This window comes from Sphaerodactylus townsendi, linkage group LG09 (assembly GCF_021028975.2).
Source record: "Sphaerodactylus townsendi isolate TG3544 linkage group LG09, MPM_Stown_v2.3, whole genome shotgun sequence".
Lineage (NCBI taxonomy): Eukaryota > Metazoa > Chordata > Lepidosauria > Squamata > Sphaerodactylidae > Sphaerodactylus > Sphaerodactylus townsendi.
Window position 1 is genome coordinate 1,793,339 of NC_059433.1, and position 21,371 is coordinate 1,814,709.

At 45.3% G+C, this 21,371-nt stretch overlaps 1 protein-coding gene across 7 annotated transcripts in view; it reads right to left on the reverse strand.

Moving 5' to 3' along the window:
- The window catches only part of CTNND2 (catenin delta 2), a 655,193-nt gene that overhangs the window by 152,536 nt on the left and 481,286 nt on the right, over positions 1 to 21,371 (reverse strand). For all 7 annotated transcript variants that reach the window (XM_048507354.1, XM_048507355.1, XM_048507356.1 and 4 more), the window contains one exon: positions 402 to 534. In XM_048507354.1, the coding sequence (XP_048363311.1) occupies positions 402 to 534 (133 nt within the window). The remainder of the gene's footprint in view (positions 1 to 401; positions 535 to 21,371) is intronic.

Genomic DNA, 21,371 nt, shown 5'->3' on the forward strand with positions numbered 1-21,371 from the left:
CCCTTAACTCCTCTAGCTCCCATCCTGAGGAAAGAAGGCCAGGCTTCTTGGGCCCACGCATCTTTTCCACTCTCACTCCGCTTTCCATCTTATTACAGACCTTGTTCCATTCTGCATAACTTTTGTTCCTGCAGGTCCCCCATTTGGCATGCTGGTAGTCAACAGGGATTCCCTCTTCCTTTGTTCACCAATGCAAAAATCGGATCTAGTTGTTTGCTGAAATATTAGACTTAGTGCCTTTGAAACAACCTTAACCTAGACAGCATGAGAATTCCAAGAAGGAAGTTGGCACAACTATGGGAAGCTATGAACAACACACACACACACACACACACACACACACACACACACACACACACAAGCAACAGCTATTGTTAATGTTGTGGTTATGGTTATCTTACCTCAGCTTTTATTTTATTGTCTCCAAAACAAAGATGCTGTAAGTAGGCAGCAGCATTGGACTGCACTGAGGGGAACTGATGCTGTAACATCTGTATGACCTCTGGAAGTTCTGGATCTCTCCATCCAAACTCTCTGTACATAAACAAAAAAGAGGTTCAGTAATTATTCTGAAAAAATGACAGTTGCACCTAGTACTGTTCAAGTGCCATTGAACACTGTTCAAGTGCCATTATCTACTAAGACAACAGGAAATATCTGCGGGGGACGGGGGGGGGGGGACTTTTTACTACTGTCAGTACTAAAATCAACATATACAAACAACACCAACCAGAATGTTAAATATGTTTACTCACTACAGATTTTGTCTGAATTTGTTTTTTGTGTGTGTTTTCCTTCAAAAATAATAGAAATCAAATGCACTATAGGAAGCCCTGATCATGATTAAAAAGAAAGAAATACATGAATACAGCCAAGATGCACAGGCATGCCTTCTCACAGAGTCTGAATAGATCCCCTTTCAACTAGTGAGCCAGTTTGGGGGCAGGGGGTGGGATTGTATTTTGACCTAAGCAGCCTCAGAAGAAATGAAGCAAAACTGGACATTCTCCCAGACTGCTGCAATGCAAAGACATAACTGGGGGATGCCAGAGTCCAAAGTCTGCTACTAGGTCTATTAGTGTGCAGAACACTTTAGTTTAATATGAAAGCAATTATAGTACAGCAGCCTCTACTGGGTCATTTAAAAAAGAGTATACTTTTGAACTACCTATTTCCCAAATTATAGATACCTGAATGGGCCATGAACATGACTTCTCCTGTTTTCAGTTCTGAGCTCCACTTCAGGGTTTTCCTGTGGGAGTGTCAGGACTGTGCCTGTCAGTGGATGGGTGGTGGGCATGGCAAAGGGAGAATGGTTTATTACTGCTTGTTACTTTGCGGATGTCTGGTGCTCTCTCCCCACTTCCCAGGACAGCCTTGCCACAGATCTTATCCGGAGGGGAGTGTGAACTGTTCTCAGGCTTGTAGTGCTTTGAAGTGGGGAATGTAGTGGCCGTTTGGCTCTGGGGGAGGGGGGAGGGGGCAGTAGAGAATATAGGCAGTGGGTTTGAGTGGGAATCTTCAGATTCCTCTTCGCTGATGTTTGCCCTTCGCTGTGAAATAAAGACTTTAGAACAAATCTACAGTTTCTATTATTTTCAGACTCAAGGTCTGACAAAGAGATAGTAGTACCACATTAAAACATTAAAATGTTTCAACTTCATGCTCCATTTCTTCCCTGGGAAGTCCAATTGTTTGGCTGACACCCTGTCTCACTTGCCCCACCCCTCCCAGGCGGCCTCAGTGACTTTCGGGACTGTGTACTCCCCATCCCAACTAGGATTGGGCGTAAATACCCACAGTCACACGCAGCTACGCACCACTCACCCCACCTTGCCCGCTTCTTTGGAGGCCACCTTAAGGGAGGCAGGAGCCCTCTTGGTGCCTCCCAGGGAGGACAGTGATCAGCTAGAAAAATTGGGTGAGTTATGGTGGAAGGATGATAAACTTTACATGCTCCCACAAGCACGCCTACTCGCATTATGGGGGGCCCATGATGTTAAATCTGCGGGGCACTTTGGTTTTGTGAAAATGTTGCATTTGGCTCGCAGGCAGTTTTGGTGGTGAACCTAGCAGGGGAATGTGGAGGCATATGTAAAAGAGTGCCCCACATGTGCGACTGCCAAGCGGGCACAAGGGAAGGTGCAAGGACTCCTCCAACCCCTTCTGGTATCTGTAGCCCCCTAGAAAGTGATTTCCATGGATTTTATCACCAACCCCTTGTCCAGCAAAAAGAAATCTGTGATTTGGATGGTTGTTGATTTACTTTCAAAGCAGGCTCATTTCATTCTGTGCTCCTCGCTGCCATCCGTGAGCAAATTGGCTCAAGTGTTCACGATTCACATTTATAAGCTCCATGCTGCCCCCGACAAAATAATATCAGCTAGTTCGTATCGCGGTTTTGGCACCATTTTCTCAAGCTGTTAGGCATGGAACAAGCCCTTTCTTCCACCTATCATGTGGCAATGGACGGCCAGAGCAAGCACACCAACACTACTCTGGAACAATATCTGCGTTGTTACATCAGTTATTACCAGGAAAATTGGGTGGACTTGCTCCCTTTCGCAGAATTCGCTTACAACAATGCAGTGCATAGTACCACTGGTAAAACCCCATTTGAGGTTGTTTCTGGACAGTTGGCTAAGCCTTTTCTGTTTTTGGGGATGTGCAGCAAGGACCAGTAGAGCTTCAGGAGTGGGTGCAGTCTATCCAGCAAGTGTGGGGACCCATGCAAAAAGTGCTGGAGAAGGCTAAGCAAGGATATAAACAACAAGCTGATAAGAAACAGCACCCTCTCACCCTCGCAGTGGGGGATTGGATGTATTTGTCTACCAGAAACTTGAAATGCTTGCAGGGGTGTAGGAAGCTGGGACAGAAATATATTGGGCCATTTCCAGTGGTCAAGTTGATTAACAATGTAACTGCCGAATTACAACTGCCAAAAAATTTGAGGTCTATACACCCTGTCTTTCATTGCAGCCTTCTCAAGAAAGTCCCCCCCCCCTCCCGGATGCCTGGCATCCCCGGGCGGAGGTGCCCACTCCGGTCCATGTGCACGGCGAGTCTCATCATCAAGTGGATGCTGTCCTGGACTCTAGAGTGCATCGCAACCGTCTGCAGTATCTAGTCGCTTGACCCCATTTCCTGGTTGGGCACAATGAATGGGTGGACTCAAAACATGTGCAAGCCCCTTGCCTAGTGAAAGCTTTGCATCATGCTTACCCTGACCGGTCTCAATGAGAGGGGGGGAAGTCTTAAAGGAGGCGGAATGTCAGGACTGTGCCCGTCAGTGGATGGGTGGTGGGCATGGCAAGGGGAGAATGGTTTATTACTGCTTGTTACTTTGCAGATGTCCAGTGCTCTCTCCCCACTTCCCAGGACAGCCTTGCCACAGATCTTATCCGGAGGGGAGTGTGAACTGTTCTCAGGCTTGTAGTGCTTTGAAGTGGGGAATGTAGTGGCCGTTTGGCTCTGGGGGAGGGGGGAGGGGGCAGTAGAGAATATAGGCAGTGGGTTTGAGTGGGAATCTTCAGATTCCTCTTTGCTGATGTTTGCATTTCGCTGTGAAATAAAGACTTTAGAACAAATCTACAATATCTATTATTTTCAGACTCAAGGTCTGACAAAGAGCTAGTAGTACCACATTAAAATAGCCTTTACTCTTAAGTTTATGCTTCTTTAGGTAGACATTTTGCAATGTCTCTTCATTGTCATTAAGGAATGGATGCACATGACCACCAGATATCTGATTTCTTTTTGCTTGCTGGTTTTTACATTATATTATCCCAGTTATTTCCAAATACAGAGGTCCCTCCCCCCAAGTTTTTGTGAAGTTAAAGTGTATTGCTTCATGTAAAATAACCATCTATCTTCGGGCATATTCAATGCCATTTAAAGGGGAAAGAACTGAGGCAAGAAACAGCTCACAAGGAAATACATATGGCCATCTCAGAAGGATAGAGAATTGGGCAATCAAGACTCAATCAGGACTGAACCAACACCAAAAAACAACATTAAACCAAAGAAAACGATCAACTGCAGAAAGATGGCCACAGGGATAAAGTCATCTCTGAATATGGGACTTCTTGTGCAGTGTATGTCAAGCAGTTCCCACAAATAAAGTCATACATGTTTACTACCAAAATGCAACTGAATGCAAAATGATTTAAGAAAAGATAAATGGGTAAAGCTGTAGGTTGATACATGTATTTTTACAGCTTCCCAGAGATGAAATTTAAGGCAGGTTTATATGTTCCAAATAATCAGCTTTGTTTCAGCTGCCAACTGAAGTTTCATGTCTCTCTACTAAACTGCAATGCCAACAGCTGACAGCTTTTGAGTTTCAATTAGTTTAGCCTAAATTACCAGACAACTTGCACTTCCCACTGCATGAGAAACATCTACATCTTTCAGATAGAATAAATTCAGTATCATCATGTTAACAGAGAGTTTCTGCTATGAACATGAGCTAGATTACACTACGCCACACTCAGACAGCTAGCTTTGCTTGCCCTTCCATTCTTAAAGCTTCACCTATATTTTATATTTTATCTTGCCTTGCCTTGCAGTCTTAAAATAACTCAAAAGGCAGATTAGTTATGGAGACTTCACATTCAAAAGCTGAAGAGGAGATGTGATATTACCACAAGTTGATGATGAAAGGTTTACCCACAATCCCCTCCACATTCAACCCTAACCTCTTCTCTGCTGTTGCTCTACCGAAAATAGGTATGTTGCTATGAATTACCCAGGAAATACAAATGTGGGACCAGGTTGCAATCAAAGCAAAATTTGATCAGCTCAAAGTGACTTTTCTATGATGAAGTGGAACGAAGGATGCAATTTTGGGCAAAGAAGCGGGGGTGGGGGGGAATGCAAATGAATGAAATGAACAAATGGTTAAATCAGCATACTTTAGGAGGTTTAAACATGCAAGGATTCTTATTTTAGTTGGAAAAAAATACACATGAATGCATTTCTAACCTGATTCTATGGGGAGATGAATTTACTAACCAGTGATAGTTTTATATTAATCTTCATATGCAATGGCTTTTTCAAAAACAGAAGTTCTATAATAACTATTTTTTGTGAGTTCTAAATTCATTATTAAATAGCTTTTTAAATTTGTTGAACATATTAGCCCTGCTGATTGCCCCATTCCCTCAGAAGGGAAAATTCTTACTAACAGCTTTAAATATCAAGGATGGTGATGTGTGTTAAAGATTTAAATTTAAGGACGTTTTTCTAAGGAGAAAGAGGCATCAATTACTATTTCAACAACTGAGATATTGTTTGCAGTCAGTTTATTTCTTTAATATTGCCCTTCTTCAGAACTCACCTATTTTTCTCACTAAAGATTTCTTGAAACTCAGATCTTATTCTTCGCTCTGTCAACAAAGCACAGACAAGCTCCTTTCAGATGTCACACTGGATCTGAGATCAGTAAAAATGTATGTGAACTTGAGTGTGGCTGGATTTGCATGCATACTTTGCTTCTGCCATATCCCTTATAACATGGAGAATCACAGCTAAAAATAAACTCTGACTACCTGTGATGTATGAATGCAGGCATGTTAGTTAATCACAGTTTGCTTTCTTCCCACCAATGAGGATGCAAACTGGAGTTTTCACCAGACACTGAATTCTGACTAGTGGAGGAAGAACAACTGATTAGCCCTTGTGCCGACATTCATAGAACTCAGTTGACCAGAATAAGTTTTCAGGAAAGTGGAGGAGGAGGAGCCAGGAGTGCACGAGTCACACAACAAACCAGATTTGCATACATTTTTACTTTTTGGCAGTCCAGAATGGTTTCTGAATGCAGCCTTCATGTCACATTTCTTGTGTAAATCCAGGTTTTCAGTGAATAAAGAACATGTGCCGTCTCAACAAAAGACAGTTGCAGAAACAACTACTAATGTTCCCACAGCATAATTTCAGGAGAGATTTCTTTGTGTGACCCCATTAAGCTAATCCTGCAATGGATATTCATGGGGCAGTTTCTGTTCATTTTTTGTTTGTTTTTCATTAGCAGCATTAGCATTTTCCAAACAATGGCCAAGTAGGATGAACCTAGACTCGTCAACCTCCAGGTGAGGCCTGGAGATCTTCTAGATTACACAGATCTGTTTCCCTGGAGGGTGGACTCCATGGCATGGAGGGGATGAAACCTCACTGGGGTGCAGCGCAACAGAGTCCGTTCTCTAAAGCAGCTGTTTTCTCCAGGGAAACTGATCTCCTAGGCCTCACCTGGCTCCCCAGGTTCCACCCCAAATTTCCAGGCTTTTCACAGCCCAGAGCCAGCAACCCTACAGAGGCCAAGATTTTTTTTTGGAAGCCAGTGTCCCCTCCCCACACTGGCAATTTGCTGCTCAGAATCTTCTGTCTGGACTTGCCTCACTGCTGCACATCACTGGAGCGCAGCAGCAGCAGCAGCAGCAGCAGCAGCAGCAGCAGCAGCAGCACTCAGTTTTGTACAGCTATATCTAATTCACAACTATCCTCCCTGGCTGTTGATACTTAAATCAAAGAAACACCCCAACAAGAAACACCCCAAACTGGTGTTTCTTTAAACATGGGCCACCACCCCCAAGGTTGTAGAAAAATGTAAAACGTTTTTAAAATTATTTTTTAAAAAAACAGTGTTGTCTGCACACGCACAGTAACTATTGTGATGAAGAGGACAGCAGCAGCCACTCCTGGTCCAGGCATTCCAGAAGAGGATGCTGGCAGCTGCTCCAGGCCCTGACTGTAAAGGTCTGTTACTCCAGTCATTAATGAAGGTATCAAGAGCTTTATTGAACTGTGTCAGGACCCCAGTGATGAGTAGCCAAAGCTGGGGGCTCTGGCTCCTGTCCCTGGCATATATCAGAGAACATTTTCCCCATAACATTCTCCACTCCCACCTTTCTCAAAACAATTTGCAACAGATAAGGAAGAGCAGGAGAGAGTATTGTTATGGTAACAGAGCCTGCAAAAGACTCCCCTTTGGTCCCAGGAAATGGGAGATAAGGGGAATGTATGCCTGAATCTAATTTTTTCTGAGTGCCAAGAAGGGGTTACTAAAGCAACCTCCCTGCCCAATAGGGACTGGAGGTGCGTGTGTGTGATGGCACCACTGTTTGAATCCCACCACCATCGGAACCTGTTATTAAAATTTTTGGATCCCACCACTGGTCCTGAGCCAAAAACCTTTGAGGCTTGGTTCGACTTGCAGCTAGTCATCAGAGCTCCCCCAGTAGATTTCTTAGTCTGTCCCCCTGACTTTATTTTATTTTTGTAGAGAGATATTTATTCCCACCACAAAAGCCCTGTGAGTCTTCTGTGGTTCTTAAGAATGTGGATAATGCTATATCACAGCTGAAAATAGAAAGTGCCCCCCCCCCCCCGATCTTCCTAGGCTCTTTGATCTGGGATCAGAACTCTGCTCCAGGTACCAAGGCCAAAAGGGATTTAAATTCCATGTTCCGGGGACTCCGTATTTTTGGACCTCCTTCCAGGACAGGTCCATCAAGCTTTCATCTCTTTTGTATTTTCACCAAAGGGCTTTGAAAACAAAAAAAGCAAACATAGCCTAACGTCATTATTTTAAAGCTGACATTATTTTAAAAGTTTTACTGCTGCTGCAATTACGGTCCTTTGTGTTCTTTCCAATTAATGTTCTGGTTAAATTTTAAAAATAGCTGATTTTTATGACTGACTGTCATTTTTTGCTTTTTAGTAAATGTGACATGTGTCATGAATAAACAAAATAAGCAGTCGATTGACATCCTGCTGGTCCTACAATAAATTAAATGCTGAATAAATTAGGGAACTACTACAGAATTAAACTATCTGTTGGTAATAGAACATACTGGGATAAAATATGTCACTTCTGTATCTCTTTTTGTAATGGTCTGTGGAATGCACTGAAAAAATATACTATGAGGGAACGTTTTTCCTGAACAATGTGAACCATTTGAAACTGCATAAGCATCACATTCAGAATGGTCTCCTTCAAACGTATATGTTTATGAAGGTTAAAAAAAGATTAGTCTTAATTGCCTCCTGTTATCTTGTTTTTTGGTGCTCAGAGCTGCAGTGACTTTATTAGCACATAAGTCATTTTTACATGGAACACTTTGAGAAACAAGCCCTGGAAACAGCACCAAAAAAACCCACTGTATGGTTTCATTATGTGGATGACATGTTCACCATTTGGAGCCATGGAGAAGAAGAACTCAACAAGTTTCTGGACCATATTAACAATATCACCCGAACATCCAATTTACTATGGAAAAAGAAAACAAGGAAAAACTACCATTTCTAGATGTCTTAGTCATCCACAAACCAAACCAACAATTAGGCCACACAGTATACAGAAAACCTACACACACTGATAGATATCTACATAAAAACTCCAATCATCACCCAGGCAGAAAAGGAGCACAATAAAAACTTTGGTAGATCGTGCAAATAGAATCTGTGAACCCCACCTCTTTCAAGACGAACCGAATCACCTAAACTGGGCTCTACAGGCTAATGGTTACTCTACTACACAAATCAAAAGAACTGCAAGACCAAGAACAAACTACAGGAAAGAAGATCAACAGCCACCCAGAGGGAAAGTGTTCTTACCATACATCAAGGGAACCACTGATCGTATAGGGAAACTGATGAAGAAACATAACCTCCAAACAATCTACAGACCCCCTAAGAAAATTCAACAAATGCTAAGAAAATTCAGCAAAGGATAAAAGGGATCCTCTAACTTCTGCAGGAGTCTACTGTGTACCATGCAGCTGTGGACAAGTCTACGTAGGGACCACCAAACGCAGCACTCAGACACAAATCAAAGAACATGGAAGGCACTGCAGACTAATTGTAAAGGATTCAATGGTGTTGATGGTGAAGTAACCTTGAGTGCATTCCACAGCCCGGGCGATGGGCCAGATGCATCGGCGGAGACTTTATCTTTGCGCGGGAGATGAAGTCTCCGTTCCCATGGGAATCAGGAAGGGGGGATGGGGTGAATGGTATTATAACCTGTGCTTCTGGCCGGAAGTGTCATTCCTGCCACTTTCAAGTGTACTTGAGCTTTCTAAGATGTCTTAATAAATGGACTTTCATTACCAAAGCCTTTTTTATTTCTGCGTCTATGGAATTCCTTACATTGTGTAGCAGGAATCTTAATTACATCTATATTTCTTGTGCAGTGGACCTCTTGTCTTGCGATGGAGAGGTTGAATGTTACCCTGCGGAAGGTGCGGTAGCCCCAAAGAAGGGGCTCCGACCTTTCCCTTCTCTGGATCCTAGAACTGCCCGGCGGAGAAGCGGCAGCTGCCAGCTGGTGGCTCTTTCCCGTCCTCGTATCAACACGAGTCTTCCTTTACTCCCGTTGGAGCGAGGGGCGTGGCGGCGAGCTTGATAGGGGACTTCCATGTGGAGATGCGTTTGGAAACCTTCCATGGATGGCGCGCCTGTGGACCGGGATCTTTACCCGTTCTCGGTGTGGATTACAAACCTCCAGATGCAACCTGTCATGGAGGAGGCGGGCTTGAAGCCACCTTTCATGCGGCAACCCAGGAATCCATTGAGCGATTCCCTGGACTTTCGTTATTTTGGTGATGCTCCCCAAGGGAACCACCGTGGCACAGCACTGGGGGCCGATCCAAGGACACCCGGGACTCAACCTGGAATTGGGAGGGAGTATCCGTTGCAGCTTCCCCAATCGGACCCCCCATCCCGGTCCGGCTGACCGCACCTGAGGAGTGCCTCGAGGAGCCACCCGGTAGCTAACTGGCCAGCGGCTACGGTGTCTCCGAGGGCTCAAGCTTCCCTGATGACGAAGAAGTCTGAAGAAAGCCTGCATTCCCAGCGGACCGGTTTCCTCTCCCATCGAGAGAAGACTGGGATGAGGAAGTAGAGGCGACCCGAGATGCCCAAAGCGCGCATGGAACCGTGAAACGCGCCAGCTATAGGAGGGAGGAGCGGGCACAGTTTTTGCAGCAAGAGCCTTGAGAAACCGCTGCAGAGGGACCGGGAACAGCAAGCGCAAAGGGTCCAGCTTCGAGTGCCGGACCCGTGCCAAAGGCGCAGCTCCAAGCGGCAATGCGCCCAGAATCTGTCAGTCACTTGCCCAGTAAAGAGTCCTGGAACAGTCCAGACTGGATTTACAACGGCAGCAGCAGCGTTCAGGCTCCTGCGCACGCAAAGTGAACTCACTGAAGCCCTTAAGCGGCAGGACGAACTGCTTAAATTAGGTTTGAGAAAAGCTGCTTTGCATGTCTTTCGGGTGCATTGGCCATGGGAGAGAGGCTGGCTGCTTTGGAGGAACTAAGGAGGCAGCAGACCAGAGGGGCCATAAGTTGGAACCTATGCTGTTACTGATCATGCCGCGGTGCCAGGGGGGCCGCGTGCCTGGGTCCTGCCACCCAAATCTCAGCGGCACCGCCAGCCGCCGATTCCAGCCCCTGTACAACAGCCGCCTGCCCAACCTGCTCAGCCAGCGAAACCACCTCCCCAGCAGGAAGCCAAGAGCGATCGAGCGGGGGGCTGCGCCGACCCCGATACCAGCCGATTTTGATGGGACCCGCTTCCAAACTTCCCTGCGCCATCGCACAGCTCAATGCCCACTTGGAAGACTATGATGATCTCTACCCGGTCTGAACGCGAAAAAATACGGGACGCCGACTCAGTCCTAGATGGGGCGGCAACCGACTGGTTCGTGACTGTTTTGGATTTGCGGGATGAGGACTCTCGCGCTGGTGCCAGCATTCCTCCAAGCTTTGAGGCGCTTTCAAGATCAAGCCGAGAATGAAATGTCATACCATCAAAAACCATCCAGCAAGGCAACCGCCCGTTTGCAGAATTTGTCCAGTGAATTTCGTTCTGCGGCGGCTGCTGGAACTTCCTCCTGAGTGGCCTGAACGCATGAGATCACGAATGCTTCACCGGATGCTGTGGATAGCAAGCTACGTGAAAACTGTGTTTTTAATCCGGGTTCCTCGTTACCATTGCGGGTTGGATCCAGTTGGGGTCTCAAGTGGCGTCCTCGTTTGGAATAAGCTTCGTCAAGGAGGCCGCCCACGCCCGAAAACCACTACCGTGCCCGCCAAGTCAAACCCGGCAGCTGCGAAACCAACCACTCTGAGCGCCGTGCGCCCGAGCAGGTTGTGTCTTTACCTGCAAGTGGAGGGCCAGGTCATCTAGCCAGCCAACTGTCCTAAGCAGAAGCAAAAAACTAAATCAGCCTCCAGCTCCGCGTACTCCGTCTGCCAAACCACCACGCAGGTCAGGGCCAGCCTCCCACTGGCTCGTCTAAAGCGGTGACGAAGAAGGCGCACTCCAGAGGAGGGGAAGCAGCGGTCTGTCTTTCTTCAGCCCCCATGGACATGTGGGCCCGACTCCTGACCAGCGCTGTGTGGGAGTGAAGGCAGCGCTCCCCATTACTGTTCAAGCATTTCATTTGGCCAACCCTGGCATTAAACACACTCGCGATTATAGCCTCGGCCCTTGTGGGATTCCGGCTGCTCCCACTGCTTAATGCGGCCCCAGGTGGCAGAGGAGCTAAGGTCTGGACCGAATTCCCCCTGGCTAAGCTTCCATACCATTCACCCAAATGGGCCCGGCAGCCCCTCGGAAACGAAGGGACTGCCCAGCCCAATTCAAAAACACAGCCGGTTCTCCTCCGTTGCGCCCGACCATTGGGGAGAAAAATTGGTTTCATTTTAGCGCCAGTGGCTAAACACTCCATAGTTTTTTGGGTGCATGCCTTGTTGTTGTTGTTACATGAACCAAAAAAATTCATTTGGAAAGAAAGGGATCCTAGAATTCACTGGACCCTCCCTGCGTGTGAACACATGAATTGGGAAGAAAATCCAACGTCTCCTGACACTCCCCCCACTCTGGCACTTCCCTCAGTGATTACTTCCCCGATTCTCTATTGACATCCCACCTGCATATCAGGATCTAGCCAGAGTTTTTCAGGGAGCAGGAATGCGATCAATTGCCACCCCACAGAGACACTGACTGTAAAATTGTCCGCTTACCAAACCAGGGGCGCAACTGCCCAAGGGGTTTAGAATTCTACCGCATGAGTCCCAAATGAGGAGAAGGCTGGAACTTACGTGGCTTTCTTAGATGCAAGAACCCTTTGCTCGCATGCGGTTTCATACGGGCCGGGGCTACTCAAACATACACACGTATTGCTCCCGGCTTTTGTTTTGTCAAAAAGAAAGATGGGTCTTTACGGCTTTGCACACCCCATCGCGGTCTCAACGCGGCCTCCCTGCCCAATAAATATCCTTTGCCTTTGCTCAAGGCCCTTTTAGATGCACTCCGCAACGGACGCCTCTTTCCTAAATTAGCCTTGACAGAAGCGTACTACAGAGTCAGAATTGCTGATAAGGATATGAACACCTGACTCGCGTTTAATACAAAGTTTGGACAGTTTGAATATTTAATAATGCCATTCGGGTTAAGTGGGGGCCCCTGGAGCTTTCATGGCCCCTTATATCAACGAGGTTCTCCATGATTTACTGTACAAGGGAGTTGTTGTATATTTAGATGACGCTTTTAATTTTACTCAAGAAACTATAGAAGAGCATGAAATGTTGGTCCCGAGAGGTATTAGAAACGCTTTGCTTGACAACTCTCTCTTTGCCAAACTCTCCAAATGCTGTTTTTCATCAGACCTCCATTGACTATTTGGGTTACTGGATCTAGCACGAGGGCTTAAAATGGATCCTACTTTAGAAATTGATGCAGTCCCTCCAATGGTCTGCCCGCTTACCAACCGCAAAGAACTCCCGGAAGTCGTTTCTTGGTTTTGCACTAATTTCTCATCGTGGATTTTATACCCCAATTTGCTGAACTGACTCTCCCTCTCTTACAGACCTCTTACTGCACTAAAGGGGTAAGATTCTACCACTGTCCGCCAAGCCTGGGGCCCCTTCTCTGGTCTGGAGGAATGTCAAACAGCCTTTCAACTATTAAAATCATGCATTTACCACCGAGACTCTATCCTAAAGCACCCCCGACCCAGATCTCCCGTTTGTGGTTCACGTGGACGCTTCTCGGACAAAGCACTCAGGGGGCAGCCCTGTTGCAGAAAAAAAATAAAGATGGTAGACTGGTTCCGATGTGCTTATTTGTCTAAAAAAAATTCCTCTGGTGCCGAACTCAACTGGACTGTGGGAGACAAGGAGACTGCGGCCATCAAAGCAGCACTCTCCACTTGGCGCCACTGGCTGGAGGGGGCTAAGCATCCTTTTCTAAGTAAGTTTGGTCGGGATCATAAAAAACCTGGCGGCTCTTTTCCACCCCCACTCAAGATGTCCGCAAAACAACTTCGTTGGGCCGATTTCTTTTCTCGTTTCTCATTTTACAGTCCATTTTTTTCCTGGGAAAACCAACCAAAACATGGCTGTGCTCACCGGCGCCTACCTGGGGAGGGGGGTGGAGCTGCCTTGCGAGACATTCCACGCACCGTTCTTTTCACCCTCCCAGTTGGGGTTGGCTGTCACCCGATCTCTTCAAACGTCCGCCTCCCCTCCACCCCCCCCGTTCCCAGTCTCGTCTCTCCTTTCCTGCGTGGAATTGGTGGAGGCGGGGCTGCATGAGCCCTAGCGGCTGAAGGGACTCCCCAATTGGCAGTTTGGAGAATGGAGTTCTTGGGCCGGAGGGGGGAATGTTGAGTACGTGGCCTGCCCCCCTCCGCAAGCAAGTTCTTGAAGCTTGCCACGATGCCCGTTCGGCTGGACATTTTGGCTTTTTGAAAACTCTGCACTTAGCCCGCCGGCAGTTCTGGTGGCGCGCAATGCAAAGACATTGAGGCTTACATTAAAGGCTGCTCGGTTTGTGCAGAAGCCAAGACCATCCCGGGAAAGCCCCATGGACTGTTGAAACCTCTCCCGGTAGCTTCCCCGCCCTTGGGAAGTCATCTCCATGGATTTCATTACAGATTTGCCCGAAGGTCATGGCAACACGGTTTTATGGGTGGTGGTAGACTTATTCTCTAAGCAAGCCCATTTTTTTCCATGTGCTTCCATCCCCTCTGCTCCTAAGTTGGCACGGCTGTTTATTCAACATGTTTACCGCCTCCATTCCGCCCCGTTAAGGTGGAGTTACTCCGACAATCGCGGCCCCCCAATTCATCTCAAAGTTCTGGAAAGCGTTTTTGGGATTGTTGGGAGCCGCTCGCCGTCGCCCAGCCCCCCTACCACGCCTTCAAAGTGACGGCGTAGACGGAGAGAACGAACAGAACCCTAGAGCAGTATTTACGTTGTTACACCAACTACCACCAAGACAATTGGTGCGAGCTTATTCCGCATGTAGAGTACGCCTACAAAAATGCAGCTCATAGTAGTACAAAGAAAACCCCCTTTGAAATTGTGTCTGGTCGCTCCTTCCCCCCGCTACCACAACTACCCGCAGCAGCGTTGGACCCCCAGAATTCCAACAATGGATTTCATCCCTAGCCGAGGGATGGAAGTCGGTCCAGACCGCCTTACAGCAAGCAAAGGACTCCCAAAAACTGCAAGCGGATAAACGCCGCTCAGATTTCCCTCTGCGTGTGGGCTCCTGGGTGTATTTATCTACAAAAAATCTCAGAGACGTGCATAAATTTTCCAAACTTGGCAAGAGATTTGTGGGACCTTTTCAAATTACTAAAGTGATTAATGATGTCACTGCCCGCTTAGGATTTGCCTAACTCTCTTAGTAACATCCATCCTGTCTTCCATTCCAGCTTGCTCAAGGAGGCTCCTGCTTCCGATGCCTGGCACCGACTCAATGGAGAGGCCCCTCCGACTATTATTGATGGCCACAAGCACTACGAAATTGACGCTATCCTGGACTCTACCGCTTTAATCGCAACCGCTTGCAATATTTAGTTTCTTGGGTGGGATATTCCTCTGGGTATAATCAATGGGTTTATTCCGAAAACATTGAAGCCCCCACCCTTATTTCTGCTTTCCACCGCGCCTTTCCGCATAAACCTGGGGAAGGGGTCTTCTTTAGGGGAGGCAGAGTGTAAAGGATTCAATGGTGTTGATGGTGAAGTAACCTTGAGTGCATTCCACAGCCCGGGCGATCGGCGGAGACTTTATCTTTGCGCGGGAGATGAAGTCTCCGTTCCCATGGGAATCAGGAAGGGGGGGATGGGGTGAATTGTATTGTAACCTGTGCTTCTGGCGGGAAGTGTCATTCCTGCCACTGCGTGTACTTGAGCTTTCTAAGATGTCTTAATAAATGGACTTTCATTACCAAAGCCTTTTTATTTCTGCGTCTATGGAATTCCTTACACTAATTCAGCCAGAAAAATCATCAATAGCAGAACATGTGATAAACCAATTTGGGCACAGAATATTGAAAAACACTAGAATTAAGACAGTGACTAATGAACACCACCCAGACAAAGGATGTCTCCAGGCAGTAAGCAAAGTGATCAAAAGGCCTGGCTACTACAATGCAGATGCCCTCGCTAATTGAGTATGCTATCTTCATGGTTACTCACATGCTAAATGGGTGGACCCTACCCAACACATGCAAATCAAGCTTGCTAATTGCATCCTTTACACTTGTTAACAGGCAAATTGTTCTTTCTCCCACCCTGGACATTCCACGGGTATATATATATATTACCATCATCAGATCCTCTGAAGATGCCAGCCACAGACGCAGGTCAAACGTCAGGAGAAAATGCTACTAGAACACAGCCATTCAACCCAGAAACCACACAACACCCCATGTAAGTCATCCTTCTCTGCAAACAGAATAAAACAGAAGAAAGAACAAGAAACAAAAATGGGAAAAACAAAATTTTGACAGAATAGGTTATAATGATCAATGAAGGACTGGTTACTGTTTAAAGCAATCTCTCTCAGTAAAAAAAAAATCAATAAAGCAACCTCTATCAATCTCAATCTATTAAAAACATAATGTAAGTATACTTCAGTTGCTTACTTTCTTCCGAATAGTTCTATACAAGGGAGAATCCCCACCCTACTGGAAATTAGGATGTGCTCCACTCCAACAACCTGAATCACCAGATGGTGAGGATATGGCAACTGAGGTGGCAGCATTTGCAGGAGCAGAAGCCATCTTGCACGGATCCTTTCCACACCCGAAAGGCTTTGACTGCCATGAGAATGATGCACAAACATCATCAGCAATTTGCAACAGAGAGGTGTCTTACTGAGGCAATGTATTGAAAATGTTCCTATACAGGCCTTCCCTCCTTCGCTCAGACAGCTCAGGCTGTTCAAATTCACTGGGAGAATCTCTCTCTAGTCCTTGTTAATGTTTATGTTCCTCCTGGCCTTCAGAAAGCTACCTTGTGTGAAATTTGGGTTAACCTATCCATTTATATTGAGGAGCTTGAATGTAGTCATCCCTTCTCTGAGATTTAGCTTCCCTTCTTGAGCAGGAAGGTTTTGATGATGAACCCGATCACTCACTCTTACTTCCTGTCCTCCGTGACTCCAAGGATACTCACTCCAACGCTGCTGGTAGGAAACTCATTCACTTGGCCATCAAGCACAACAAACTTTGGCTTAACGGCTTAAGGTGCTATGCCCACGCTCAAGATTATACCTTTGTTTCTCCTCATGGCTGCAGTGTCATTGACTATCTCCTCACTTCCCCAAAGTTGAGATCATCTGTTTCATCCTTCCAGATTGGAGATCTTCTGCTGGGTCTTAGACTTGTTTTATCACATTAAGAGGCCGGACATGCAGCTTCCTCACCACCTAATGAACTGCCCCCCAGACTAGTTTGGACACCCAAACTGGCCTTAGCCACTCAAAACTTACTCGTTTCCCCTAGCTTTGGCTCATTCCGCACATGCAGAATAATGCACTTTCAAACTGCTTTCAGTGCTCTTTGAAGCTGTGCGAAATGGCAAAATCCACTTGCAAACAGTTGTGAAAGTGGTTTGAAAACGCATTATTTTGCACGTGTGGAAGGAGCCTTAGCCAGCCTTAAATCTTTTACTCTGTCCTCACTGCAGATTCCCCCTCAGGAGACTATTACCAGGTTCAAAGATCTTCTTAAACAAATTGTGGCTGGCCTTTCTACTGTGGGGAAACCCAGCAAAAACAGAAAGAGAACACCTTGATTTAATAGAGAGGGCATGGAGCACAATAGTCAAATTCGCTCCTTATATTGGAACTTTAGGGCTTCAGGAGACCAGGATCTCCTCGTCCTACTAATAAATTGTAGGAACAACTTTCGCCAGTTAATTAGGAAGAACCAAATGGAACATGTCATCACTCAGTGGGAACATCTCCACTCTGCAGTAACTTCTAACAATTCCAAGCTACTCTGGGCTGTCCTGAATAATTATAACCAAAGCACGCCTCCTACCCCTACCTGTATTACCCCTGATATTTGGCATAACTATTTTAGCAAACTTTTTAATGATGATATTTTAAGCAATGGATCTCCTTCACCTATCCCTTTAGATTTGCCTAGTTGGCTTCCTGTCTCATCTCAAGAAGTAGTTGAGCTGTTAGAGGACCTCAAAGGAAGGAAAGCCCCTGGCCCTGATTCTATAATCCCAGAGATTCTGAAATTTCATACTGATTGGTGGGCCCCTATCCTGGCCACTTTTTTTACCTGAGTAAACAGCTCAGGCATGCTCCCCAAGACTTGGCTGTCTGTGACTGTGTTTCCCATTCATAAAAAAGCAAGTCATTCAAAGCCTGCCAACTTCTGCCCCATCAGCCTTCTCTCAGTGATAGGGAAGATTTATGTTAAATTGTTACTGAAGGAATTTCTGGTGCAGTGGGGGCTGAACAAATAGGCTTTCATAAGGGGAAATCTCCTATGGACCACACCTAGCCAGCAAATACTCAATCAATGCAGATAACAAACTCTATGCCGACTTTATTGATTTCAAGGCTGCCTTTGACTCTATGCCGAGACTACTTCTCTGGGCAAAACTGGCTGCCCTCAACATTGATGCCAGACTCCTGTTTTTAATTAGGCAACTGCACACAAATACCAGTTGCTGGATCAAGTGATTCCACGAAGGCCTTTTGACAGACAGTATTCCAATTACCAAAGGGGTCAAACAGGGCTGTGTCTGGCCCCCACTCTTTTCAATCTTTTTAAAAGTGGCCTCCCATCTGCTCTCTCAGCAGTGAACAGCCATGCCCCAAAACTGGGTACATCCCATGTATCAATTCTGCTCTGTGCAGATGACGCTGTCCTTCTCTCTCGATCCAAAGTTGGCCTCAGACACTTAATGAAGCACTGTGTGGATTACTGTAAATCCAACAGACTGACAATTAATTATGAAAAAACCAAGGTTTTGGTCTTCTCTAGGCGCTTTAAGAAGCTCACATGGGCAATGAAAAGCACCCAAATTGAACAGGTTAAGTGCTATAAATACCTTGGCCTTTGAACAGGTTAAGTGCTATAAATACCTTGGCCATTCTCCTATAACCTTTCATGGGCAACCCATAGGAAGGTCGCTCTCCTAGCTACATCTAACAGTATGTCAGCATTACTATGTTTCTTCTACAACTGTGGCCATTCCTTTATCCCTCCTGCCCTCAAATTTTTCAATGTCAAAGTCGTCTCGAGATTGCTTCACAGAGTCCCAATTTGGATTCAAGCTATTAACCACTCCTTGAATTCCCTTCAATCCAAATTTTTTCATAAGATAACTGGACTCCCAAATCACGTGCCCTATGCAGCCCTTTGTCTGGAGTTAGGTCAAAACTCCTTGGACTCAGCCGCTTGGCTGAGGGCTTTTAGATTCTGGCTGCAAATTCATTTTCTCTCAGGCTGTAATTTTCTGGTCCACCGTCTGCTCTCTGACACCCATTCCAACCCCTGGTTTTCCATAATTGAAGAAAAAATGGATTCACTTTGCCCTTTGTCCTATTCAGAAGCTTATAGAAAATTAAAAGGTTAACTATTGGATAGAGAGTTCTCTACCCTAATCACTGCAGCCAAAAAAAGTGCTCCCCCTGTATTTTTCTCTCCCATTTGAACAGGGCCACTTGGCACACTACCTGTATTGCTTAATAAACCCTGTTCAAAGGAGAGCCATAATGCTCACCAGGTTTAATGTTATGCCTTCTGCCTTGTTACATGGCAGATTTGACAAGCAAGAAAAGGCTAAAAGATTGTGTCCGTGTAACGATGGCTCAGTTGAATCTCTGGCCCACCAATTACTACACTGTTTCAGATTCAAGGAAATCAGATCCAAGTATGTGAATCTTACTCCTTTACATTTACCCGATCTCCCTGATTTATTTAGATTACACTACTCGTTGGACAATCCTCATCCTTCTCTTTGTATGATAGTGGCAGACTTTCTCCTGGAAATTACTAAATGCCAGTAGTTTTCCTTCCACTTAACATTTATTTCCTGTATTGTATATGTTTTAAATCAGTTTTTTACTATTGTTGTACTGTTGTCTATGCCAGTAAAGGTTTGCTGCTGCTGCTGCTGCTGCTGCTATTCCTTTGGCCTAATTGAGGTCTCTGCCATAATTCAGTGAAGCAGAAGATCTGTGCACCAAATAGAATGTCTCCCTAGCTGGCCTCACTGGATTGCCCAGGAAATTTTAATGCCTACTATGGTCTGACTGAACCAAATCAGTGACTCAGAGTGTCACACCACGAACATACACTTATATACACAAATACACAAAATACCCCAATTTCTCTACACAGGGCATTACATAGCAATACAGGGCAGAGTCAAAGCAAATCTTTCTTCTCAATGACTATGTGACATCAGTAATGTACAGTGATGAAACACTTGGGATCCATTTAAGTGACACACTAGCACATTTTATTTCATTGTCTGATATACAAACCCGTGGCTGAGAACCTGCATTGATTATACTGATTTATCAATTAGGATAACTCTATTAGACAATGAATCTGCAGAAGTACTGGAAGCACTGGCTAACTTTTTGTGCTCTGTTATTAGCAAATGGTCTTAACTGCATTGGTAATTGTATTTATAACACTTTATTTTTCTTAATTATGCCATTTAAGGTCATTATTATTATTATTATTATTATTGTTGTTGTTGTTGTTGTTGTTGTTGTTGTTGTTGTTGTTGTTGTTGTAGATTTCACAGCTGCCAGATCTTTAGCAGGTTGTTGGCCTTCATTACAATTCGAGCCTCACGCAGAGGCCTAGGAAGTTGTAATGTATCGGCATAGTATTTGTGCGGATCCCAGCAGGGCTGCCTTCTGAATGTGACAGATGTTAATTTTGTCAATTCGAAGATGTTTAAAGCGCTGCCCTAGTGTTTTCGGGATGGCGCCCAGAGTGCCAATTACCACTGGGACGACCTCAGCGGGTTTGTGCCATAGATGCTGAAGCTCGAATTTCAAATCGCGGTATCTAGTGACCTTCTTGTGTTCTTTTTCAATGACCCTGCTGTCACCGGGGACTGCTATGTCGATGATGCTCACTTTCTTGTCCTCGATCACGGTGATGTCTGGTGTATTGTGTTTCAACACTTTGTCCATTTGGATTCGAAAGTCCCACAGGATCTTGACCTTCTCATTTTCCATTACTTTCTTTGGACAATGTTCCCACCAGTTCTTAGCTGTTCTTATGTTGTAGTTCTTGTATAAATTCTAGTGGATCATCTTGGCCACTGAGTTGTGTCTCTGTATATTCCAGTCTGGGCGAAATATCTTTTTTGCAGCGAAGCTGAGGGATCATGATCTACAGTTTCATCAGCTTCTTTGCACAGTCCTGCATTTTGCATCATCTGAGGATTTTTTTCTATTTTGGCCTTAATCGAATTTGTTCTGATGGCTTGCTCTTGGGTGGCTAAAATCAGGGATTCAGTTTCCTTTTTCAGAGTTCCAGTTGTTAACCACAGCCAGGTCTTTTCGTTATCCACCTTGTCTTTGATTTTCTCCAGAAATTGGCCGTGCAGTGCTTTGTTGTGCCAGCTTTCAGTCCTCATTTTAATCACATTTTTTTTGCATTCTTGTTTGGTTTTCTGGGTTTACAGCAAATGTCTGTTCTTCACTTCAATCAATGCCTGTTCTTGACTTTCCTTCACACAATCGGCCAGTGAATGCTTCTCTTCTTCCACTGTTTGCTGTACTTGAAGTAAGCTCCTGCCTCCAGATCTCCGGGGAAGATATAATCTATCAGTATCACTGTGTGGGTGTAAGGCATGGTGCATTGTCATAAGCAGCTTCCCAGTTTTTCTATCCAATGCTTCCATCTTTTTATTATTATTATTATTATTATTATTATTATTATTATTATTATTATTATTATTATTATTATTATTATTATTATTATTATTATTATTATTATACACATCATAACAACACCAGCACGCAAGTGTCTGGAATTCATCTCTCTCTGAATATCGAAGTCCTTCCCTAAAGGAC